Below are 23,670 nucleotides of genomic sequence, written 5' to 3'. Positions count from 1 at the left end.
GCTACAAAAATACGTGGCCGATTTTAAAAATATTCATTTTTGTTAAATTGTCGAGCCTTTGAAATTACAAGTCGATTTTTCGACCAAAAATAGGGACCCGACGAGTAGGTAACAATTTACCGCAGATAGTCGGTTTAGAGCAGCTGGCACGGCTTGGGAAGGAATGCGAAATTTTAAGGAAAAAATTTTCCGCTTGATATAAAACATTTTATCCCTTATTCTAGATGGTTCAAAAAAAAATTTTAAGCCAAAAAAAAATTTCGATTTTTTGAAAATTCTACAGTGGTGTAACCCCTTAACATATTAAAAATGACTTATGGATAATTTAGTCTTTCTTTTATGTTTAGTAGTAGTTTTTCTATTAATAAGAAACCAACAAAAGTCACCCATCAGAGACAAGTATCAAGTTCTGTGGGCAAATACAATTGAAACTGAAATTGATGTTATGTAAAAATTTCATGATATTAGCAAAAAGGAAGGAATATATAAATATAAATCAATTACAATTAGATTTTACTTTTTGTCCTTTAGCAATTGTTAAACTTTCCGCATAAATATTTTTATTTTCACCATACTACTGGATATCTTTATTCTCCTTAAAAATTGTTACAATCCACAATATTTCTGAGGCCGTACGAGAGTTGTCATTGCATAATTTAAAATCACTAGAAAAATACAAAAAAATAGCGTTCTGCTATACCGCTATAAGCACTACGCGTGATTTTTTTTCCACTGTGTAGTTTAAAAGTTATATTGCAAAAAAATTTATTTATGAATGATAAAATTAAAATATAATTCTTTATCAGAATTTTGGAATTAATCGTAAAAATAATTAGGCCTCAACAAATACTTGTAACTAAAACCTATTTACTGCAGTGAATATTTTCTCTTATTTTTAGATGTCATCTTTTCAATTTATATAAACCTATTATTCTTCATGCACGTTTCTTTTAATGGCTTATTTTTATCAGTGTCATACGCTTTATGAGTCGTGACTTTTTCATACATATTGTATGCGTGATTTTTTCTGGCACATCACCTTTAGGCTTGTGTTGATATATACGACACACCCATTTTAAGTTAATGTTATTTTTATGAAACACTCACTTCTGATTGCTGATGTAAACATTTTTTTAGCTTTTTAAAAATTATCAATTAATTTATGCTCTTGTTATATTGTGGATTTTTTTCAATTTTCAAAATTAAAATTATAACACGAACCTATTACAATTCTGTTTATATATTATTTGCCTTGATTGATTATTTAAAATAAGAATCATTAATTTAAAAAAAAAATCATTTAATCTGAATGTGTCTAGACTGACGAAAATTGAAGTTAAAGAACCATACCTAGAAAAGCTTAACGGAAATCGATATTGCGCTACACATTTCCCCCTTAGAAGGATATTCGAATGTTCTTTATCCATAGGATAAAGATTTCCCTGCCTGTATTTATTCGTCTGCCGCGTTCTATATTGATTTTTATATACATATATTAAATTAAACTCTTTTCATCTGGTTTTTGTAGATATTAAAATCTTGAATTATTGTGAATTTGAAATTGGAAGATTCATTAAAAACCAAACATAAAATTCGATTTCTTAAGCTATACCACATCAACGAGGGGGAATTATTATTAACCTTGCGATAAATTCTCTTGGATATTTTCAAGCAACGTGGCGTGGCATGGAGTCACGTGCTGTCGACACTCACTTTAGGTTAACGTCCTTTTGGCTTTTTCTACGACTTCCCCAAGTTCGAATCACAAGAAAAGTTGAATGGTCGCGCAAAGGAACACCTGAGGGTTGGCCTTCGTTCGTCGTTTCTAGAAATCATGGGGAGAGTTGGCAAAGGTGGTTTTAAAAACCCTCTGTTATGAAAGAGAAAGAGAGTGCAAAGACTGCCCTAGTTCTTGTCCGAAGTTCAAATAAGCTAGAAGCACACAGCCGCTGGTCGTTGTGTAAAGTTAGACGAAGAACAATCATTCCCGGAAGCAGTTGAGTTTTAGAGTAAGGGAATGGGGAACATTCAGTTCTGAGATTTGAAAAAAAACACACACACCCAAAGTTTATATAGTCTTTTGTGAACCAATTTATTAGTGATATTTCAAGTTATTGAGAGTCGTCTATTGAAAATAAGGAAATTAATTTCTAAATATTTTTCTTTTGTTATGCATTTTTATTTCTTGACTCTAAAACTTCCGCTTTTTGTTTTTTAAAAGGGAAATTTATGATATTAAATGAAGGCATTTTTATACTTTGCTCATCTCACTAATTGTAACCAAGAGTAGAATATGCCCTCTCTCTTACGTGATAAAAATATAGAGCGCGATAATCACTTTACTTTAATTAAATTGTTGAAATGAGATATATTCATAAAAATTTGCGCAAAGCTCAGCAGAGATTTATTTTACTATTGAAAATTGTTTTTTTTTTTACCAGATGACGAGATATGGATTTCATTTTTGTACGAAAATAAATGTATTCTTGAACGTCGTTGAAAAAAATTTTAATGAATAACCAGAATATACTGTAAATGGCACATTATATCTTTATGTAAGCTAAAAGCAATTAATTGAATTGCCGGGCGCCAGCCAGAGAAAAATAAAACATTAAATCTCGTTAAATTCATTTTCCTTTATAATCTAGATAAACTCGAGTGAAAATTACCAAAATGAATTATTAACTCTTAAAAAACAAATTATTTGTTAACGATGTAGAATATATATATTTAGAATATGTCAACAAATTTTATTTTCAAGTGAAAATATTAATATTTATTGTCTTGGTATGAAATGTTAAGCGGATATTTAAGATAGCAAAAAATTCATATTTTTATGTACGCGAAAATATTTGAATTTTAAAATTTTTATACAGTAGTAAAATGATTTCAAAGATACGAAAGAAATATATATATATATATATAAGGAATTCAAAAACGTTGGTAAAAAAAAATTTGTACTAATACTCTTGATGAAATTCAGGATAAACTTCAGTTAAATATAACATATTTTGGGGATTAGAATTCAATCCTTTAATGTATTCATGTAAGGAAGGCAATTCTTATATGTTCTTTGATTTGAAAATTATCTTGCATTTAAATCAGTTAATTTTAATGATTTTAATTACTATTATATGGATGACAATTTTATTAGCTGCTTCTGCTAACTAATGTTAGCTGGATGCTGTATGCTATGGCAGTTAATAATTGTCAGCTGGGAGCAAACAAATTTTATGACAGTTTATATAAATAACAGTTTAATAATTTTGACTATACTGTACAGACTTGATAAGAGTAAGTGTCGACGCTACGAACAATTCTCGCTAAGTTGCGCAGTATCGTTTCACCAACTTCTTCCGGCAATGCAAGCCGAATCCCTTCAGTTGAGGCCCAAGTCAGTAAACTCAACAACTTGTAGTGAAACTCTACAAGACTTTGAGCATTTAAGGATACGTCGATTTCGTTAGACAAACTCACTAAAATTTTAGTTTATATTAATGCATGTTATAATAATAATAGATCATTTATTAACAGCGCAATTTCCACCATCAGTATCCTTGATAACAGAATAATTTTCGCAACAATTGTGATTAACTTCTATTCATCAGTATTCTTTACCATATATATTAAAAAGGTGCAAAACCTACTGTCTGCCTGCAAAGTGTATATTAATTGTGTCATCAACATTTTATTAACCAAAACTTGAAATCTTTGTATTTCCGCACAAAGTAATTCAAACTCTGGACCTACATCAATAAACTTGCTGTGAGGACCTTCAACTGCTTACAAAGTTTTCGAATACTGCCTTATCTGTTTATCTACCAGCTGCAACCATTATCGAGGGGTGAATGACCGTTTATTGCTCTTGACATAGACCTGGGATTTCCAGACGTTAGGACTTAAATGTTTTCAAACTTTTCATCTAAATAAAGTAGTGCGTTTTTTCGTATTGTAAGAGAAAAAAAATTACGAGTTTATACTTAAAATAATTGTATATAGATGACAATAGGAATCCAATCAAGTATGTGTTACCTCCATTTTAAAAGGAGGTAAATTTAAAAGAATTGAAAAGATAATAATGGAGTAAATGCACTAAAATCTTTTTGGAAGGTATATAAAAAAATAATGAGCAAATTTTTTAAGGAATGAAGGAACTAAAATGCGCAAATTAATCGCATTACGTCCTTCGGAATTAGAAGTTTGACAAGTGAATTAAAAGAAAGAACATTGATAAGTAATAAAATTACTTACTTTTTACAATTTTATTTATGATGATTGTGGAAAAATCTCCATGCAATAATGAACCTTAAACTCTTGATATACAGTATTGATATCTTGAACTGGAACTTTGAAAATAAAAGTTACTAATCTCTGGACTAATAATTATAATATTGAATGATTCAAAAGAATGACCTTGTAATTTGAAAGAATTGGAAACAGAAGAACTGAGAGAATTAAACTGAACTGACTTGAACTGAACTAACTTTTTCATTAAAGTCTTTAGTTTTAATATTGCTATCTCTCCTTAATTTTTAAGACGGGTGCAAATTTGGGGCTGAATATTTTTTTAGAGTAGGGAGTGGAAAAGATCAATGATTGGATTTATTGTGAAACAAAATAGGATATCTTATCTAAAGAAAGATGTCGTTAGGTCCTCTAGGCCCAGCCCTTGCAAGGAATGACTTTGTAATAAATAAGGCTCAAAATTTCTGAAGTGGGCCACTAATTTTTCGATGGCGAGATTTTTATAAGTCATATCAATAATTTTATAGTATTTTCGAATCAAAATAAGATCCTAAAGTTATATTGCAAAATTTTAATTTTTTTAAGAGTTATTGTTTAAACAATTTTTAAGCAGCCAATTAGTAAAAAAAGCTTTTCTACGGTTCCATTTGATGGATTTTGCTGAAATTTGGTATGAATAATGTACAATAACCATGCTTTCAAATAAAAAAAATTTGTTTCATTTTGTTCATAATTTGTTGAAAATAGCAACAATTATTATAAACAAATGAAAATTTAATAACCTTCTGCGCCTAATTTCGTATTTTTTCTTGTCAATTATGATTCCCTATTTTATCACGAGTATTTTAAAAAAAAAAAAAGTCAGTATATTGCATTAGGTCAAAAGTTATTAATATATTTGTGATCGCGGTCCGAGAACTAAGTGGAACGCCGCGCCGGACGAATACGCTGAAACACGTTAGAACACGAGCGCGCTCTTGGACCTTGCTGTTTTTTTGAGTGCATGTGTATAATTTAATTTTTAAATTCATATTTATTTGTAATTACCCTTACTAATAAAAAATTATATCTGCATAATATTTAATAATTTTTCTATTTGTACAGAATATTTTGTATACGTAAGTATTTTAAATGCCTATTCGTTCACGAGTATTTTAAAGTTTATTGTTTATGAAAATTATAACCTTATATCACAAATATTTTTCACACTCTGCTTCTATTTCTCATGAAAAATAAAAATGCCGTCACCAAATGTATGCTGCAACCCCTTGTTAAAGAAAAATCATAGACGTGTGATGAAAAACCTTCATTTAGTGACTGAAAAATTTGATAAAAAATTTACTAATCTTGTCGGGAAGTATATTTGCACGTCATGTAAATCCGTGATATATAAGCAAACTGACACTGTGCAGGGAAATGAATTTGAAAAAATTGAAAGTGTACGTATTATTGAATCGAGTGACGAAGATGAAGACAACATTTCAAAAGACAAAAATTACATTCCAGAAGAACCTCGCAATAAAATTGTAAGTGATGATTTAATAGATTTGGTGAAAACGATTACGAGATCATCTGGCAAAAAATTTAAACTGGATATTTCCAATGAAGAACGTAACAAACTTCTAAAAGTGTCTGAAAAAATTGAAATTCAATTAAGGGGTGAGAAACCTTTAGAAAACGAGCTGAACGAAATGTGGGTCAATGACTTGAAAGATGCCATTTCAAAACAAACATCAAAATCTGAAAAAATTTTTCTTTTAACAACAATTCCAGTTGACTTGAGCGTTCGAAAAACTGCAAAATTGTTCAGCGTTTCACGTCGTTTAGCAGCTAGAGCAAAACAATTGCGCTTAAAGAAGGGATATGCATCTCACGTTGATCCAAAACCTGGTCACCCCATGGACTTATCTATAAAGAAAAAAGTAAATCAATTTTACCTATCTGACGAAGTGAGTCGTGTGTTACCTGGGAGAAAAGATTTCAAATCAGTGGTAATTGATGGAAAACGACAGCATTTAACAGTAAGTTTTTTAATATTTAATTTTTCATTAGATAATTTTAAATTTAAATTTTTTATTAGGATAATTGTTTACTGTATTCTGAAAAAATGCAAAATATTCCAATTTTTGTTGGCTTTAAACTTTAAAGTTTTATAACTTAAAATTTATTTAGATGAGATTTTATAATTGATAACATTTTTCCTGTAATATAAATGAGTAATATTGAGTTTATAATAATTGAAAGTGCCTATCATGGAAAAACAGAGTATAGTTTCATTAATTTAAATTTCTTAGTTTGGTCTCAAGTTATCCATCTTTTAATTTCTTTTAATTTAATCCAGATTTTCATCCATTTTTAAAATTATTATAGAAACGATTGTTGATGGGCAACCTTAACGAGTTACACTCCCGATTTTTGAAGGAATTTTCCGAAGTGCAAATTTCTCTCTCGAAATTTCAAAGTTTAAGACCACCTCAATGCGTATTAGTTGGAGCAAAAGGCAACCACAATGTTTGCGTTTGCAAAACGCACCAAAATATCAGATTAAAAATACAAGCCCTAAAACAGGAGTTATTTAAGAAACAAATAGATTATCCTTATTCTTACTGTGATATGTTAAAAAAAATTGTTTGTGAAAATTCTTGTTCTGAATGTTTTCTTTTAAAATGCAAAAAATGCCCTGGCACAAAAATAATTTTGCAAGAAATAAAATCAATTTTTATAAATCAGGGCATAAAGGAGATTTCATTTCATCAGTGGCTCACGACTGACAGGTAATAATTTTATGCTTTACATTTTCATTCTTAATAATTTACAATTAATTCATATGAAACATATTTTTGTAGATGTCAATTTTCGATCGTCACTGAATCTATGAAGGTCTTTTTAGAAAATTTTGCAACAGATTTATTGGCACTTTTAAAGCACGATTTCATAGCTAAATCTCAGGCAGAGCATTTATCAAAATTGAAAGAGAAAATAGGCGAAGGAGAGTTCATAGTCACAGAGGATTTTTCAGAAAATTATTCTTTTAAAATACAAAATGAAATTCAAGCCCAACATTGGCGTAAAGACCAAGTCACGCTACATGTTCACGTTGCATATTATAAAAAAGAGGGCAATTTACAAAACGAAAACTTTGTAATTTTTTCGGAGAATTTGCAACACGATTCGACAGCTGTTCACTTGTTCAACAAGAAATTAATTGAGCATTTAAAAAAAAAATTTGGTGCCAAAAAATTAAAAAAAATTTATTACTTTTCCGATGGAGCTACGTCTCAATATAAAAACAAATATAATTTGTTAAATTTGGCTAATCATAAAAATGATTTCGGAATTGATGCAGAGTGGCACTTTTTTGCAACCGCCCACGGCAAAGGCGCTTGCGACGGAGTAGGAGGCACGGTCAAAAGGCATGCATATTTCACATCCCTGCAAAAAGACACTAATCTTCTTTTGACAACTCCAAAACAATTGTACGAGTGGGCAAGAGGATTTTTTAAAAAAATTCATTTTTGCCTGTGTTCGAATGAAGAGCTTGAAAATCATAGAAAAAGTTTAGAGTTACGATTTTCAACTGCTAAAACAATTAACCAAACACGATCATTTCATTGCTATCAGCCAGGAAAAAACAACACATTATTGTGTAAAATTTTTTCTGGTCAAAAGGAAGCAGTCACGGTTAAGCTTGCTTAAAGTAGAAACTGGCGAATACCAAATAATATAATTCTGAAAATAATAACATTGTTAAATCATTGTTTTAATTTTAAATATTTTTTTGGTAGGCCCTATTTTTTTAAAATATTGTAAACACAACATTGAAATAAAACGATTACGTTTATTTCAAAATTTCTCTTCTCAGATAATATTTTCTTCAATCTGCAATGTAACTTTAGAAATATTAAACATTTATTAAAATCTTAGATTTTCAAATAATGCAAAACAATTTTGTCGCATGCAATGAAGATGTTTAAATTTTTTATTGTTTATATATGTATGTTGAATTTATTTAATAAAAATTATTTTTTGCAATAAACAAAAAATATTGCATCATAAAGTATATTTATTAACGGAAATTTGTTAATGTAACATGTTAAATTTGGACGCAGTACGCGGTCTTGAGGATAGCGAGTCAGTAACTATGATATTGGCGCGTCAATAGGGCACTGAGCGTCAAGAGAAAAAGTACCATAACTTTTGACCTAATGCAATATACTGACTTTTTTTTTTTTTAAAATACTCGTGATAAAATAGGGAATCATAATTTACAAGAAAAAATACGAAATTAGGCGCAGAAGGTTATTAAATTTTCATTTGTTTATAATAATTGTTGCTATTTTCAACAAATTATGAACAAAATGAAACAAATTTTTTTTATTTGAAAGCATGGTTATTGTACATTATTCATACCAAATTTCAGCAAAATCCATCAAATGGAACCGTAGAAAAGCTTTTTTTACTAATTGGCTGCTTAAAAATTGTTTAAACAATAACTCTTAAAAAAATTAAAATTTTGCAATATAACTTTAGGATCTTATTTTGATTCGAAAATACTATAAAATTATTGATCTGACTTATAAAAATCTCGCCATCGAAAAATTAGTGGCTCACTTCAGAAATTTTGAGCCATAAATGAGATTCTGATTTGTCCTGTCGTTCTGTTATGAAAACTCTCGTGAGGCACAGAGGATTCTCGCCGGGTCACAAAAACCTTAAGGACATCACTATCTATCATTGAAATCAGAAGTCATCCCGAATATTCAAGAACACCAGGAATACGAAATTGCTGTATTGTTGACGATCAATACTGGCAGTCAATTTCCTATGGACTTCTCGCATCAATCAATGTAACATCGGATAGTGTAGGGATCTGCGTTACCAACGACTGCGTATCGATTATCGGTCGCGGATATTATATTATTTAATATTAATTAATCTCAATGACACCGAAAAGAGAGGTCGCTATTTAGCGACGCTTTCGAGTCTGACTCGTCAGCCATTTTACTCTCATTCTCATCCTGGTGTTTGTAGAGTCAAGTTGTGTTCTATTCTTTTTCGTGTAAAATAATTAAAATTTAAAGTTATAAAAATGAGACGAGGCGTTATCGTCATCGTCGAATAGACGGTGAGTCCCAATAAATTAACTAGGAGTCGTTTTCTTCAGAATCGATCTCATTATTATTAAAGTATAATTAAATAAATAAAATATAAATCTTGTCTTTCGGCTTTCTGACATTATTTAACTTTTTTTAAAATTTGAAGTGAATATTAATAAATAGTGTTAGTGTAATAAATTTTGTCTAATTAATGGTGTTTATCCTTATCCCCTCCTTTTCGCGGTCTATTGTTGCTGTAAAGTAACAATGGAATTTCTGAGCTGGTTTTAGTTTTTCCTAAATAGAATTATAAAATTTAATTGTCAGGTTATTTAACTATTTTTTTGGTTTAGTTATTTTCCATAAAATAACTTGTCGTCTTGGCAAAATTAATAATTATAAAGTGTAGATAACGTTGATTGTCTTGAAAATATGATAATAAATAAATAAAACTTAATATAAAAATCAATAATAAATTAAATTTAACGTTGTAACATATACGTATAAAAGAATATTAAATAAAATTATTTGTATATAATTAAATGGCAATTATTAAAAACTTTTTATCACATATAAAATTTCAATTATTGATAGTCTAAATCATCAGTCATTCTTATAATAATGTTTAAATCTTCAAAATTAATTTAATTTGTTGATTAAAATGTAATTAGTTCATTTTTTTAGAAATTTTTTTAGAAAACCCCAGCGGTTGACATCTGGAGGAAGCAGTTGTATAATTTTGTATAGATTTTACGGTTGTTTTTTATAATTTTTATTGTAGAAAGTCAATGCATGATCATTTTTTGATTAATTAATTTTTGCCTATAGAAAATTTTGTAATGACAAACATGTCACATTGTACTCTTGGCCGGTTTGGAAAGAAAAGTTCTTTTTTGAAGACCGAATAATGCCAGAAAGAGTCAATTTTATTATATGTCGCAAGGATCTGAATTATGGCATCATCGGTTAAAAATAATGAGGTAACCTCACAGCGGACCGAACGAAGGAGACACGTCGGCAAAAGTCTTGGTCGGTAACTTACATTATTTTGTGATATATATCATCCTGAAAATTCCGATTTCCATTAACCTCCACTTTTAGACTTCTCAATTCTTTAAAAATAATTTCACCTCCATCAAAAAGCAATCTACTGGAAAGCTTTACTTCTATTGTTATAAAATTCCAATTTTTCTATGTATCTTTAAAAAGAATTATCATATTTGATACATATATATATGAAAAATTTAAATTACAAAAAAACAAAACATTTTCTATTCAAGATGAAATTTAATTGCGTGAAATTTTGTCGATTCACAATTTAAATCGCTGAGTTCATCCTCGTTGGTCAAACGGAGTAAAATTAACGAATTCGACCATTAGCAATGATTGCCTATTACTACGCTACAATTGAAATTCAGAATGGACTCAATGTTTCGATTTCATTTATACTCATTTAGTCTGAATTGATAATACGAGAACATGGGTAGTCAATTGTCGAAAATTTTCCCCAAATTTCGAGAAATGGAAGGAGGTGCAATATATATAGGGAATGTTCCATAAATGCGGCTACAGTGTGTGACAAGATCATTAACTGTTCAACCTCCATTGCTTCGTTTCGAATTTCAAGCATGTGATCGAACTCCTGAATTGGTTAATAACTTAACTGATCAGAATTAATTAACAACAAGGTTCTTAATCATGTTATTTGAAAATTAATTAAAATTAGAAAAAACTTTTATCTTGTAAATAGATTTTGCCCATTATAATTATAATTCTCCGTTTAAGGACTGAAATAATAATTAATTAGATAGAAAGAAATTGTAGCATTAACAAAGTATTGTAATGGAATGAGATTGTAAGTGATTTTATTAATTTTGTTTCAGATATCTGGTCATTTACACAATACAGGGCAATTTCTTGTATTCAGGGCGGATAGAGATGTGAAAATTCGAGTAAATATAACGGGAGGTCCACTTGCCTATCACTACCAATTCGAGGAAATTTATATTCATTATGGATTAGACAATTCACATGGTTCCGAACATCGAGTCAACAATTATGCATTTCCTGCTGAGGTAAGATTAATATTTTCATCATTATATGAGATATTAAAGCGATCCACCGTTTGATGTAAAGAATTTCTCAAATTTTAGTCATGGAATTTAGATGAAAAACTAATAACAGGTGAAAGATTGAAAAATTTAAATGACTTGGAATTAGAACTTGAAAATCGTTGATAGAACTTGTAATTTGAAAAATAGTTTAAAGAACTGTAAACTTAAGAAGTACTACTTTTTTATTAGTGTCTAGTTTTTATATTGCTATCCTTTCTTAAATTTTTAAGTCGAGTGCAAATTTGGGGATGAATATTTTTTTGGAGTGGGAAATTAGAAAAGATCAATTATTGGTTCTATAAAAAACAAAATATAGAAAAACTTATCGAAAGAAAGATGTCATTGGGTCCTTCAGGTCCAGCCCTTGCAAGGGATGACTTTACGAAAGGCTTATCTTAATATATAGGATAAGGATAAACACCATTAATTAGACAAAATTTATAACAATAACACTATTTATTAACATTCACTTCAAATTTTAGAAAAAGTTAAATAATGACAGAAGGCCGAAAGACAAGATATATATTTAATTTATTAGATTATACTTTAATAGTAATAAGATTTATTCTGAAGGAAACGACTCATAATTAATTTGAGACTCACTGTCCATTTGAAGACGACGCCTCGTCTCATTTTTATAATTGTAAATTTTAATTATTTTACATGAAAAAGAATAGAACACAACTTGACTCTACAAACACTAGGATGAGAATGAGAGTAAAATGGCTGACGAGTCAGTCTCGAAAGCGTCGCTAAACAGCGGCCTCTCTTCTCAGTGTCATTGACATAAACTAATATGTAATAATATAATATCTGCGACCGATAACACAGGCACACAAAAAAAAAAAGTCAGGTCCCAAAAAGCACAACCCCATATTCCTATGTTTTTGGGGTCGCTGAAACCGAATATGACCATGAAAAATTTTTTTGCCGACCCATTTTCCCGCAACCACCCCCTTGCACCTACTCACGGGGGTTGGAGTTTCAAATTAAAAAAAAAGTCAAGTTCGGTGTCTAATCCTACGTTTTTTGGGGCGCTGAAATCAAAAAACACCACCAAAAACAAATTCTTTACCCCTTAACCCCCTACAACCCTCTGGGAGGGGGTTAAAATTTTAAATTTCACAAAAAGTCAAGTTCGGTGTCTAATCCTACGTTTTTTGGGGCGCTGAAATCAAAAAACGCCACCAAAAACAAATTCTTTACCCCCTTAACCCCCTACAACCCTCTGGGAGGGGGTTAAAATTTTAAATTTCACAAAAAGTCAAGTTCGGTGTCTAATCCTACGTTTTTTGGGGCGCTGAAATCAAAAAACACCACCAAAAACAAATTCTTTACCCCCTTAACCCCCTACAACCCCTGGGAGGGGGTTGGAATTTCATTTTTCACGAAAAGTCGAGTACGGTGTCTAATCCTATGTTTTTTTGGGTCGCTGAAATCAAAAAACTTGACTTTTTGTGAAATTTAAAATTTTAACCCCCTCCCAGAGGGTTGTAGGGGGTTAAGCGGGTAAAGAATTTGTTTTTGGTGGCGTTTTTTGATTTCAGCGCCCCAAAAAACGTAGGATTAGACACCGAACTTGACTTTTTGTGAAATTTAAAATTTTAACCCCCTCCCAGAGGGTTGTAGGGGGTTAAGGGGGTAAAGAATTTGTTTTTGGTGGCGTTTTTCGGTTTCAGCGCCCCAAAAAACGTAGGATTAGACACCGAACTTGACTTTTTTTTTAATTTGAAACTCCAACCCCCATGAGTAGGTGCAAGGGGGTGGTTGCGGGAAAATGGGTCGGCAAAAAAATTTTTCATGGTCATATTCGGTTTCAGCGACCCCAAAAACATAGGAATATGGGGTTGTGCTTTTTGGGACCTGACTTTTTTTTTGTGTGCCTGTGTAATCGATACTCAGTCGTCGGTAACGCAGATCCCTACACTATCCGATGTTAAATTGATTAATGCGAGAAGTCCATAGGAAATTGACTGCCAGTATTGATTTGACAGATCGTTAACAAAACAGCAATTTCATCTTCCTGGTATTATTTTTTTTTTTACATTTTATTGCTTACAAATGTTTTCGATTTCTATGAATTTTGTAAATTCCTTTGTAGAATCGATAAGAAATTTACAAATAAAAATTAAGAAGAAGAAAATAATGACGAAAAAAATACAATAAAATAACATATAACGTTACAAAAGTTTCACTGTAAATATTAAAGAAAAATAATAAATAAACAGCAAAGTTTCTGAATGATAGTTGTTTAGAGAATTAATGTTATTTAATGCAAGAAGAGCTAATAGTGAATATAAATCGTTTATGGCAAAGCGTATACTTTAACGAAATATTGACTCATCCGAATCCGTGGAATATTGGCCATTGGTAGTAGATTCACCAGAATGCTTTTTGAACTGCACGATGTACAGTTTTCTATGATATATGCCAGGAAAATCGTTTCGTGGGTAGACTAGGATGCATACGAATTGGTTAGTGGTTGATGTTTAGTCGTCGATGCTATATGCACTATACATATCGCCCAGTGGTCAAAGTCGTTTCAGTTCGAAGTAAACGTAGACGTGATTCAAATTCCCGATTTGCGGTCCATTCATCGTCTATTTCTGATGCCAGATGTAGCCCACTAATTGTCGTTACGAACTTGATTTTTTATCTCCCTTTCTCTAAAAAAAGAGAACACAAAAATACAGTGAAATACATTTTAAAAATATTTATCTCCTTTTTTGTGAATTTCATAAATGAATAAATGTTTAAATACAAATATTCTGCGGTATGATTTATTTATAAAAAAAAATAATGATCCTTAATCACCTTATCACGAAATAATAATTCTATGGATATTTATTTCGGGATTAAAATGGAAAGAGAAATTTTATTCGCATATTATATTTTCAATCAGTTAAAAAATATTTTATTTAATTTTTAAAATGATTCCCACGAACTGACTTGTTTAACTCGTAAACCCATTGAAAAATCGAACCAACTCGTTGGAAAAAGAGGAAAAACCGCAGTTAAAAGCGCGATTGCATTTTTCATGATGCGTTATTGCGTTCGGAAGAGCGTCCGGTCGTTATTACTTTCGATTCACGAGGGAATAGGCGATTGAGTGTTAATCGGAAATTAACACCGGGTTTCGATTACAATTCACTCAGCAGCCTGCATTTTCTCCATCCCGGCGGAAATCACCAGGAACCTGTGACACTGAACCTGATTTCAATTGTAAATTTCTCGACCTCGTTTATAGTTGAAAAAAAAATTTACTTTTATCATGTGTGTGTAATAAAAAAACACAACTTTTTTACAACAGTATAATAAAGTAATTAAATAAAATCTCGGTGTCCATACGTTAAAAAAATTTGAATGTTGAAAAATTAAAATTATATAAATATAATATAATGCTATATTTACAAAAAAACATTCATCGTGATATTGATAAAAGAAATTTTATTCGAAGGTAAAATTCAGTATTTTGCAATGGATTATTGACGTATAACTGGCACTGTGTTTTCACAATCTTATTCATACACTTTTTTTTTATTTCTCGTTCTCATTTTTATCTACATTCAAGCATGTCTTATTCTCATTGAAAGTAAAAAAATAATTATGCGGAAGAACGTACTCTTTCTTTAGCATGTACTCTTTAAAAGAACTGACATATTAAAAAAAAAGAAATATATTCTCGCAGTTCATCATTAATTTAATCTCTATGCGGAAATCTTTTCTCTTAAATATAATTATGTTAATTTTAATTAAAATATTGTTATGTCATAATTATTTAATTTAATTTCTCCTAATCCAAGAACTTATAAATATTCCCTACTCTATTCCCTCAATTTAACTTAGTTAAAGAAACTAAGTTAGGGAGAAGTTATTAAATGAATAAACAAAATGATAATTAAACAAAAGATTATTCATTTATTATAAGATTGATATTTTCTTGATAATAAATAATTGTTTAAAAAAACAATCATATAATCCTTTTTTTATAAGGTTCTGTATTATTACCTTAATATGTGTATTGATTGGTATCCAATAATCTTCTTATAACACCTGGTGAGGCGCATGAATATTGCCCAATTGACATTTGACATAAATGTCAATTAACCGAAATGCATATGAAACACATGTCATTTGACCATAATGACATGTTACAAAAATGATATTTGAAATAAATGACATTTATCAAAATTGACATTTGACATAAATGACAATTATCATAATTGTCATTTAACATAAACGATATGTAACAAAAATGTCATTTGACATAAATGACATCATACAAAAATATCGTTTGACATAAATGAAATTTATCAAAAATTTCATTTGACATACATGACAATTATCAAAATTGTCATTTGACATAAAAGACATTTATCAGAATTGTCATTTGACAGAAATGACAATTATCAAAATGGTCATTTGACATAAACGACAATTATCATAATTGTCATTTGACATAAATGACATTTATCAGAATTGTCATTTGACATAAATGACAATTATCAAAATTGTCATTTGACATAAACGACATTTATCAAAAATGTCATTTGACATAAATGACAATTATCATAATTGTCATTTGACATAAATGACTATTATCAAAATTGTTATTTGACATAAACGACATTTATCCAAATTGTCATTTGACATAAACGACATGTAACATAAATGACATTTATCAAATTTGTCTTTTGACATAAATATTCCAGCGCGAATTTTAAAGTTGACCAATAAAAAGCTATTATAAAATTGTGATTGGTCAATTTTGAAATTCGCGCAGGAATATTTCTGTCAAATGACAATTCTGATAAATGTTGTTTATGTCAAATGACAATTTTGATAATTGTCATTTATGTCAAATGACAATTCTGATAAATGTCATTTATGTCAAATGACAATTATGATAATTGTCGTTTATATCAAATGACCATTTTGATAATTGTCATTTCTGTCAAATGACAATTCTGATAAATGTCTTTTATGTCAAATGACAATTTTGATAATTGTCATGTATGTCAAATAACATTTTTAATACATGTCGTTTATGTCAAATGACAATTTTGATAATAGTCATTTATGTCAAATGACAATTATGATAATTGTCATTTATGTCAAATGACATTTTTGATAATTGTCATTTCTGTCAAATGACAATTCTGATAAATGTCTTTTATGTCAAATGACAAATTTGATAATTGTCATGTATGTCAAATGACATTTTTGATAAATTTCATTTATGTCAAACGATATTTTTGTATGATGTCATTTATGTCAAATGACATTTTTGTTACATATCGTTTATGTTAAATGACAATTATGATAATCGTCATTTTTGTCAAATGTCAATTTTGATAAATGTCATTTATGTCAAATATCATTTTTGTAACATGTCATTATGGTCAAATGACATGTGTGTCATATGCATTTCGGTTAATTGACATTTATGTCAAATGTCAATTGGGCAATATTCATGCGCCTCCACCTGGTTTCCTAAGATTAGTTCTTCTATAGAAATTTTACGACCGCTAGTAAAAGTTGTTTTTATTGCTGGGTAGACACTGGTACCTACAAATACTTAAACTTTTGACACTTGCGTATATATATTTTGGAATGGCCATCAATGTGATAGGTTACATTTTATTTAGAAACATTTTTGTATGTGAATCTTTCGGCGGAACCAGCTAGCACATGAAGGTTTTTATCTAAGACGGGACCTCACAGACGTAAAAAGTGCTGATGACCCTCTTCTTAGTAGTAGTGTCAAGAAAATATCAAGAATGTAACATTCTTATATAATTTCAGAAAATTATCTATTCTTACAAATTAATTATATGAACTAATCATGATTTTAACATTCCTTGACATTATATGTTGTAACATTGAATTTAAGGAATTTAATTTATTATTGATTTTTATTTTAAATTATTTATTATTATATTTTTAAGACAATCAACGTTATCTACACTTGCTAAATATTAATTTTGCCAAGACGCTAAAAAATAGTTAAATAATCCGACAAGTAAATTTTATAATTCTAATTACAAAAAAACTAAAACTGTTACTTTACAGCAACAATAGACTACGGAGAGGGGGGGTAAGGATAAACACCATTAATTAGACAAAATTTATTACAATAACACTATTTATTAATATTCACTTCAAATTTTAAAAAAAGTTAAATAATGGAAGAAAGCCGAAAGACAAGATTTATATTTTATTTATTCAATTATACTTTAATAATAATGAGATCGATTCTGAAGAAAACGACTCCTAGTTAATTTATTGGGACTCACCGTCCATTCGACGATGACGATAACGCCTCGTCTCATTTTTATAATTTTAAATTTTAATTATTTTACACGAAAAAGAATAGCACACAACTTGACTCTACAAACACCAGGATGAGAATGAGAGTAAAATGGCTGACGAGTCAGACTCGAAAGCGTCGCTAAATAGCGACCTCTCTTCTCGGTGTCATTGAGATCAATTAATATTAAATAATATTATATCCGCGACCTATAATCGATACTCAGTCGTCGGTAACGCAGATCCTTACACTATCCGATGTTAAATTGATTAATGCGAGAAGTCCATAGGAAATTGACTGCCAGTATTGATTTGACACATTGTCAACAAAACAGCAATTTTGTATTTCTGGTGTTCTTGAATATTCGGGATTTTCATCAAAATATACACCAGGAAGCTCTTCCCTTGATGACTTCTAATTTCAATGAAATGTAGTGATGTCCTCAACGTCTTTGTGACCCGGCGAGAATCATCAGTGCCTCGCGAGAGTTTTCATAACAGACGAAAGGACAAATCAGAATCGAATTTATTTATTACAAGTCGACTGTTAAACTGACGACTTTGGCAAGTTGGTTTGCTAATACGTGAATTTAATATTAAAACAAAATGAAGTGTGTATCACAAGAAAACAATTTTTATAATTTATAATATTATAATACTTGTTTATTTACAAATATTTGTTTATTTAAAAACAATTATTTAAATTTATTTAACAAATTAATTATAAAAAAAATATTATTTATTTATAAAAAACGTTACGGTGACGTGACAATATTTTAATTTGAAGTAAAATATGTTAATTAATATAAATAAAATAATACAATTTTACTCGACAAATATTCCCAAGCTGTTGGATACTACTCCACACTTAAATGTATGATTAATACAATAATAATGAAGGTATTTATATATAAATATAAATAATAATTATTTTTTAATTAAAAATGAGGATCTAAAAAGTTTTGTGAAAGTGAAGTAGAATAAAAATGATTGAGGTGAAGAAAGGAATAATGCATGTATCGTATCATTGATCAAGCATGGAATTTAATTTATTAATGATCCAGGAGTTTAATTGCTAACATCAAATCTCAAGTGCTGAGTCTCGTTGTCGAGTTCAAATAAATTATTAATAACAATGAATACAACATTGGAAACTAAATCTTTCTCAATCATTTCTTCTATTCGTAACATTAAATCTAAACAGAAAAATAGAAATAAATATAAATCTGTAGGTTTTAATACAAAAATCTTCGATCCTGAAATAAAAAAATCCTCTATTTTATAAAATTTACTTTATTCAATAATAAAATCTATTAGTAAATATTAATAAAAATTTATGTTAGTAAATATATTTTTAAAAAAAGGTTCATAATTTTTTTTTTGAGTGTAAGAAAAAAGAGAAGATTGTGGCAAAGAAAGAAGGAACAAGTAAAGAAAAAGAGTAGTGTTAGTGAGTGTGAGAAATAGGAAAAAGAAAATTTACCAAAGACTGGCAAAGAAGAGGAAAATTTTTTTAATATGTTAAAATGGCCTATTCCATAATAGGAAGCAGAAATATGAGTCGAAAGAAGAGAGAGAGAGAGAGACGAGTAATATGGAGAAAAATACATTAAACGTATCTCAGGTGGAGTAAAGAAAGATGCTAACTTACTTGGTAAGGAAAGAGGCGTGAAAGAATAATTTCAAGAGAAACTCAAAGGTTATGATGGTAGAAGGATTGTAATAAAATTTTAACAAGAAATAAAGATGAAAAGAATAAAGATAAGACATAGCATTAAAATTGATGGATAAGAATAAAATAAGGCTCAATACAAAATAATAAATAATAATAAATTTTTTGAAGCAAACACTGAAGAAATCAAGTTCGTGACAAAATTCATTACATTAGAATTTTTAGGTTTTCAAAATGTGATGATTAAATATTAGGGTAGAAATAAGTGAGAGATACTAGTACGATGAGGAAAAATTAATATATTTCGTGAATGGAAGAAGATGGGAATGGATGCATGGATATTTAGCGTAGTAGATGCAAACGGGTAAGGTAAATATTATGATTTAAATCTGCTTCCGAGATAGGTATCTCACAATTTCAAAAGTAATTCTATTTTGCAACAGAGAGAGAGAGAGAGCCAATTACATTCAAGTCTTCATCTACTTAAGCATATAAATTTAAAAATATAATTCCCTTTTTTCCATATTCCTACATTTAGTTTAAGACCACATTCCACTATTCTTCAAACGAAACTGTTTATCCTTTAACTCGACTTACTCTGTAAATTCTTATAGCAGATTTTCCCCGCGGCTAAAATAATGCTCTTAATTAAAATTAAAATAGTTTCAGTTTATCTATACAGTCCGATGAGTGGTAGAGAGATACGCTCTAGAAAGGCAAATAATCTTTAGGGAAACGTTTGATTATTTGAAATAAATTCAATCTAGATTTTGTACACAGAAAATTCCATTACTGTCAGATTAGACTTTACACAGCGTAATCAAAACTCGTATTGAGCTTTACTTTATGCAACGAAAGCCCGGAAAGTTAGACAACGGATATATGACTGAACGAAGAGCTTAGGGGGAGAGAGAGGGAGAGAGAGAGATAGGCACTTCAGAAAATTTGACCCATTACTGGCACGTTCGAAGCTTCAGCCTGCTTTGATGATGACGACGGAGCCTACTCGAGGATTTGGCTGATGGAGTGGTCCTTTCCTCAGTTTCCTAGAGAGATCACCCTTGACACGCTCGAAATTTCATATACAATCCTTTGATATATGATCCATCAACGTTATCAATATTTTTTTTTGACAATTTTTTTTTATATTTCATTATAACCCAGAGCTTATTTTTCTATTTAGAAAAATGCAATCAGGTCACAGCAATTAATTATATTTATAATGTGATATATTCTTAATTGTGTTTCTTAATTTGATTCTCAATATAGTTGAAAATTCAAGAATTTTGATCAGGGACGTTATAAAAAACGTAATTTCATCTAAATCATTCATTCATATTATAAGTGTAATGGTCCAAGATTAGAACCTTGAGGTACCCCAAAGGTAGGAACAAAAGAAAAAGAGGAAAAACCATTATAAAAAACTGTCGTGCTTCTATTACTTAAATGAAATAGTATTAATTTAAGTATTTTATCTGGAACTCCCAGTTTAATTAATTTAGTAATAATTAAGTCATGGTTCACACAATCAAAAGCTTTCGATAAATCTGTAAAAATTACATCAACTTGTTGATTAAATAAAAGAGAATTTTCAATTGTATTGATAAATAGGAATAAATTAGATGTTGTAGAACGGCGAGTAACAAAACCGTGTTAATTCATAGACAGCTTCAGAGATAAATAAGACCAAAGAATGTCTTCAATTATCATTTCAAAAATTTTAGAGAAATTACTCAAAATAGAAATTGATCTGTAGTTAGAACTCCATGATTTATCACCACTTTTAAATACATGAATAATTTTAGCTGATTTCCACACATCCGGGAAAACATTTCCCGCATCATTTATCACATCATTTAAGTGATAAATTAATTATAATAGATAAAGGTTTAACGAACCCAAGATAACATTTACGAATAAAATAAAAAGGAATTTTGTCAGTTTCTGATGTATTCTTATTATTTAACAATTTCATTTTATCTGTAATTACATTGTCATCAACATGAATTCCATCTCAAATAAAATTGAGAAGTTCAGATTCAAATATTCCGGGATGTGTGGAAGAAGGTTTATAAACGCTTAAGAACAACCTAGCAAAAGCATTAACAATATCTTGTGGATTATCTATTTCAAGGCCATTATACAAAACCTTACCAGGAATTCTAGGAACATTCTTTGATCTATTAATATATCTTTGAATAGAGATCTTTGATTTATATTCCACAACGCAAAAAAAAATTATATTATACGCGAGAAAAGAATGGACTTCGAGTCACGCTATATCACTCGCACTTGTTTCACAATAAAATATATAAACCTTGCAAAATACATATTGTCAAAATTGATCATGTCACGTAACCGTAACTTTTACATTCATATTATAAGAATCCTTTTTCTTAATCAATACTGAGTTGTGTTTCCCTGCGTCAAACACCCGTGCTTTTGTTACGCATCTAAACACCTTTCTCTTAAATGTAAAACTCCCGCCCCTTTGTTATATATAAAAACTCCTGCGTTTTCTAACCTCCTACGTTCGTGTACTGTATATGAGAGATTCTTTTTCAATCGCCCCAGCCCAAAAAGTCAATGTTCTGGGATTGGCTTCATACTTTGGTAAATTGTTGTCCTATATGATAGTAATAAATCCCTAAAATATAAATTAATTAAAAAAATATTTGTAGAAAGTAGAGGGGGTTGAAGTTTTGACGTTAAGGGTAACATTGTCATTTTCAAATCCGTTTAACTATGACAAAAGTTAATGGATTTTAATTTATCTATAATGAATTTTATTGCATTTTTCACGTACTTTTCAAAAATGTATACAAAATTAAAAAAAAAAAAATTTTGACCCCTTTATTTTCAAAATCAACCCTTATTTTTCGATTTTCACCCCTTCGGGAATTTTTTTTTGTTTTTTTTTATTTTCATTGGAAAGCTGAGGTTTTTTCCCATGAGCTATGTAAATATAAAAATGGGACAACAATAATTTTGTGAGAAACATAATATTAAATTAGGCGGTGCCTATCTAAATCCTCAAATATGATCTCCAGGTACATCCCTTATCGGCACCGCCTACTTTAATATTCTGTTACTCACAAAATTATTGTTGTCCCATTTTCATATTTACATAGCTCATCGGAAAAAACCTCAGCTTTCCAATGAAAATAAAAAAAAAAAAAAAAAAAATACCCGAAGGGGTGAAAATCGAAAAATAAGGGTTGATTTTGAAAATAAAGGGGTCAAAATTTTTTTTTTTTTAATTTTGTATACATTTTTGAAAAGTACGTGAAAAATGCAATAAAATTCATTATAGATAAATTAAAATCCATTAACTTTTGTCATAGTTAAACGGATTTGAAAATGACAATGTTACCCTTAACGTCAAAACTTCAACCCCCTCTACTTTCTACAAATATTTTTTTAATTAATTTATATTTTAGGGATTTATTACTATCATATAGGACAACAATTTACCAAAGTATGAAGCCAATCCCAGAACATTGACTTTTTGGGCTGGGGCGATTGAAAAAGAATCTCTCATATGTACAAATAGAAATGAGAAACTTAGTATTACCTTAAAAGGACATAAATGAGTGTCTTTTTTCTACAGCTGCGATTGAGAAAAAAAATGTTCTCTTTCTATTTCTGTAATAAAATCAATCGAACCCCTCTTTAACGTTCAACTGAGAGAGAGAGGTTTCAACTTTTGGCTTCTGCCTTTTAACATTAGGGTGGAAAAAGCAATACAAGACCATAAAATTTTATCTATTCTCTTATGAAAATTTGGTATAAAAGGACTACATTTTTACGGAGAGATCAGTTCAGTAATTATCACCGAACCCGTTAGTTCAGTTCAGAAATTGTCACCGAACCCACTACATCAAATCTTCTTCATATACGAAATCTTGTACAAGTACTGTTACTTTTCTCGATTTTATACTCAAGTTCGACTCAGAAGAATAAAAGTTTCTACGACAAGAACATCTCATCCAAGTATTTAAGGCTTTGACTTCCCATTATATTTGGAAATCATTTTTTCTTCCTTTTTTTGGAAGAATTTAATTATTTGGGTTTTATTACGGTCAACTGAACTCCAGACCTGTGGGCATCACCAAGTCCCGTCAACCTTCCTGTGAGCTCTTAAACTATATCTGGTACCAGACGTTCCTATCAAATTAGGACACAGCAGTGGTTCTTTTTCATACATCTTACATCTAAATTTTCAAGTGAAATG

General features: G+C 29.7%; 1 protein-coding gene across 1 annotated transcript in view; it reads left to right on the top strand.

The window, feature by feature from the left end:
- Window positions 1–23,670, top strand: part of LOC127285765 (carbonic anhydrase-related protein 10) — a 175,906-nt gene that overhangs the window by 113,598 nt on the left and 38,638 nt on the right. Inside the window, exon 4 of the mRNA XM_051311942.1 lies at window positions 11,225–11,416. Coding sequence (XP_051167899.1) covers window positions 11,225–11,416 — 192 coding nt within the window. The remainder of the gene's footprint in view (window positions 1–11,224; window positions 11,417–23,670) is intronic.

Source organism: Leptopilina boulardi, unplaced genomic scaffold, assembly GCF_019393585.1.
Source record: "Leptopilina boulardi isolate dan_hultmark-lab unplaced genomic scaffold, ZJU_Lbou_2.1 LbouV2_341, whole genome shotgun sequence".
Lineage (NCBI taxonomy): Eukaryota > Metazoa > Arthropoda > Insecta > Hymenoptera > Figitidae > Leptopilina > Leptopilina boulardi.
This window is presented reverse-complemented; position numbering and strand designations above follow the sequence as displayed.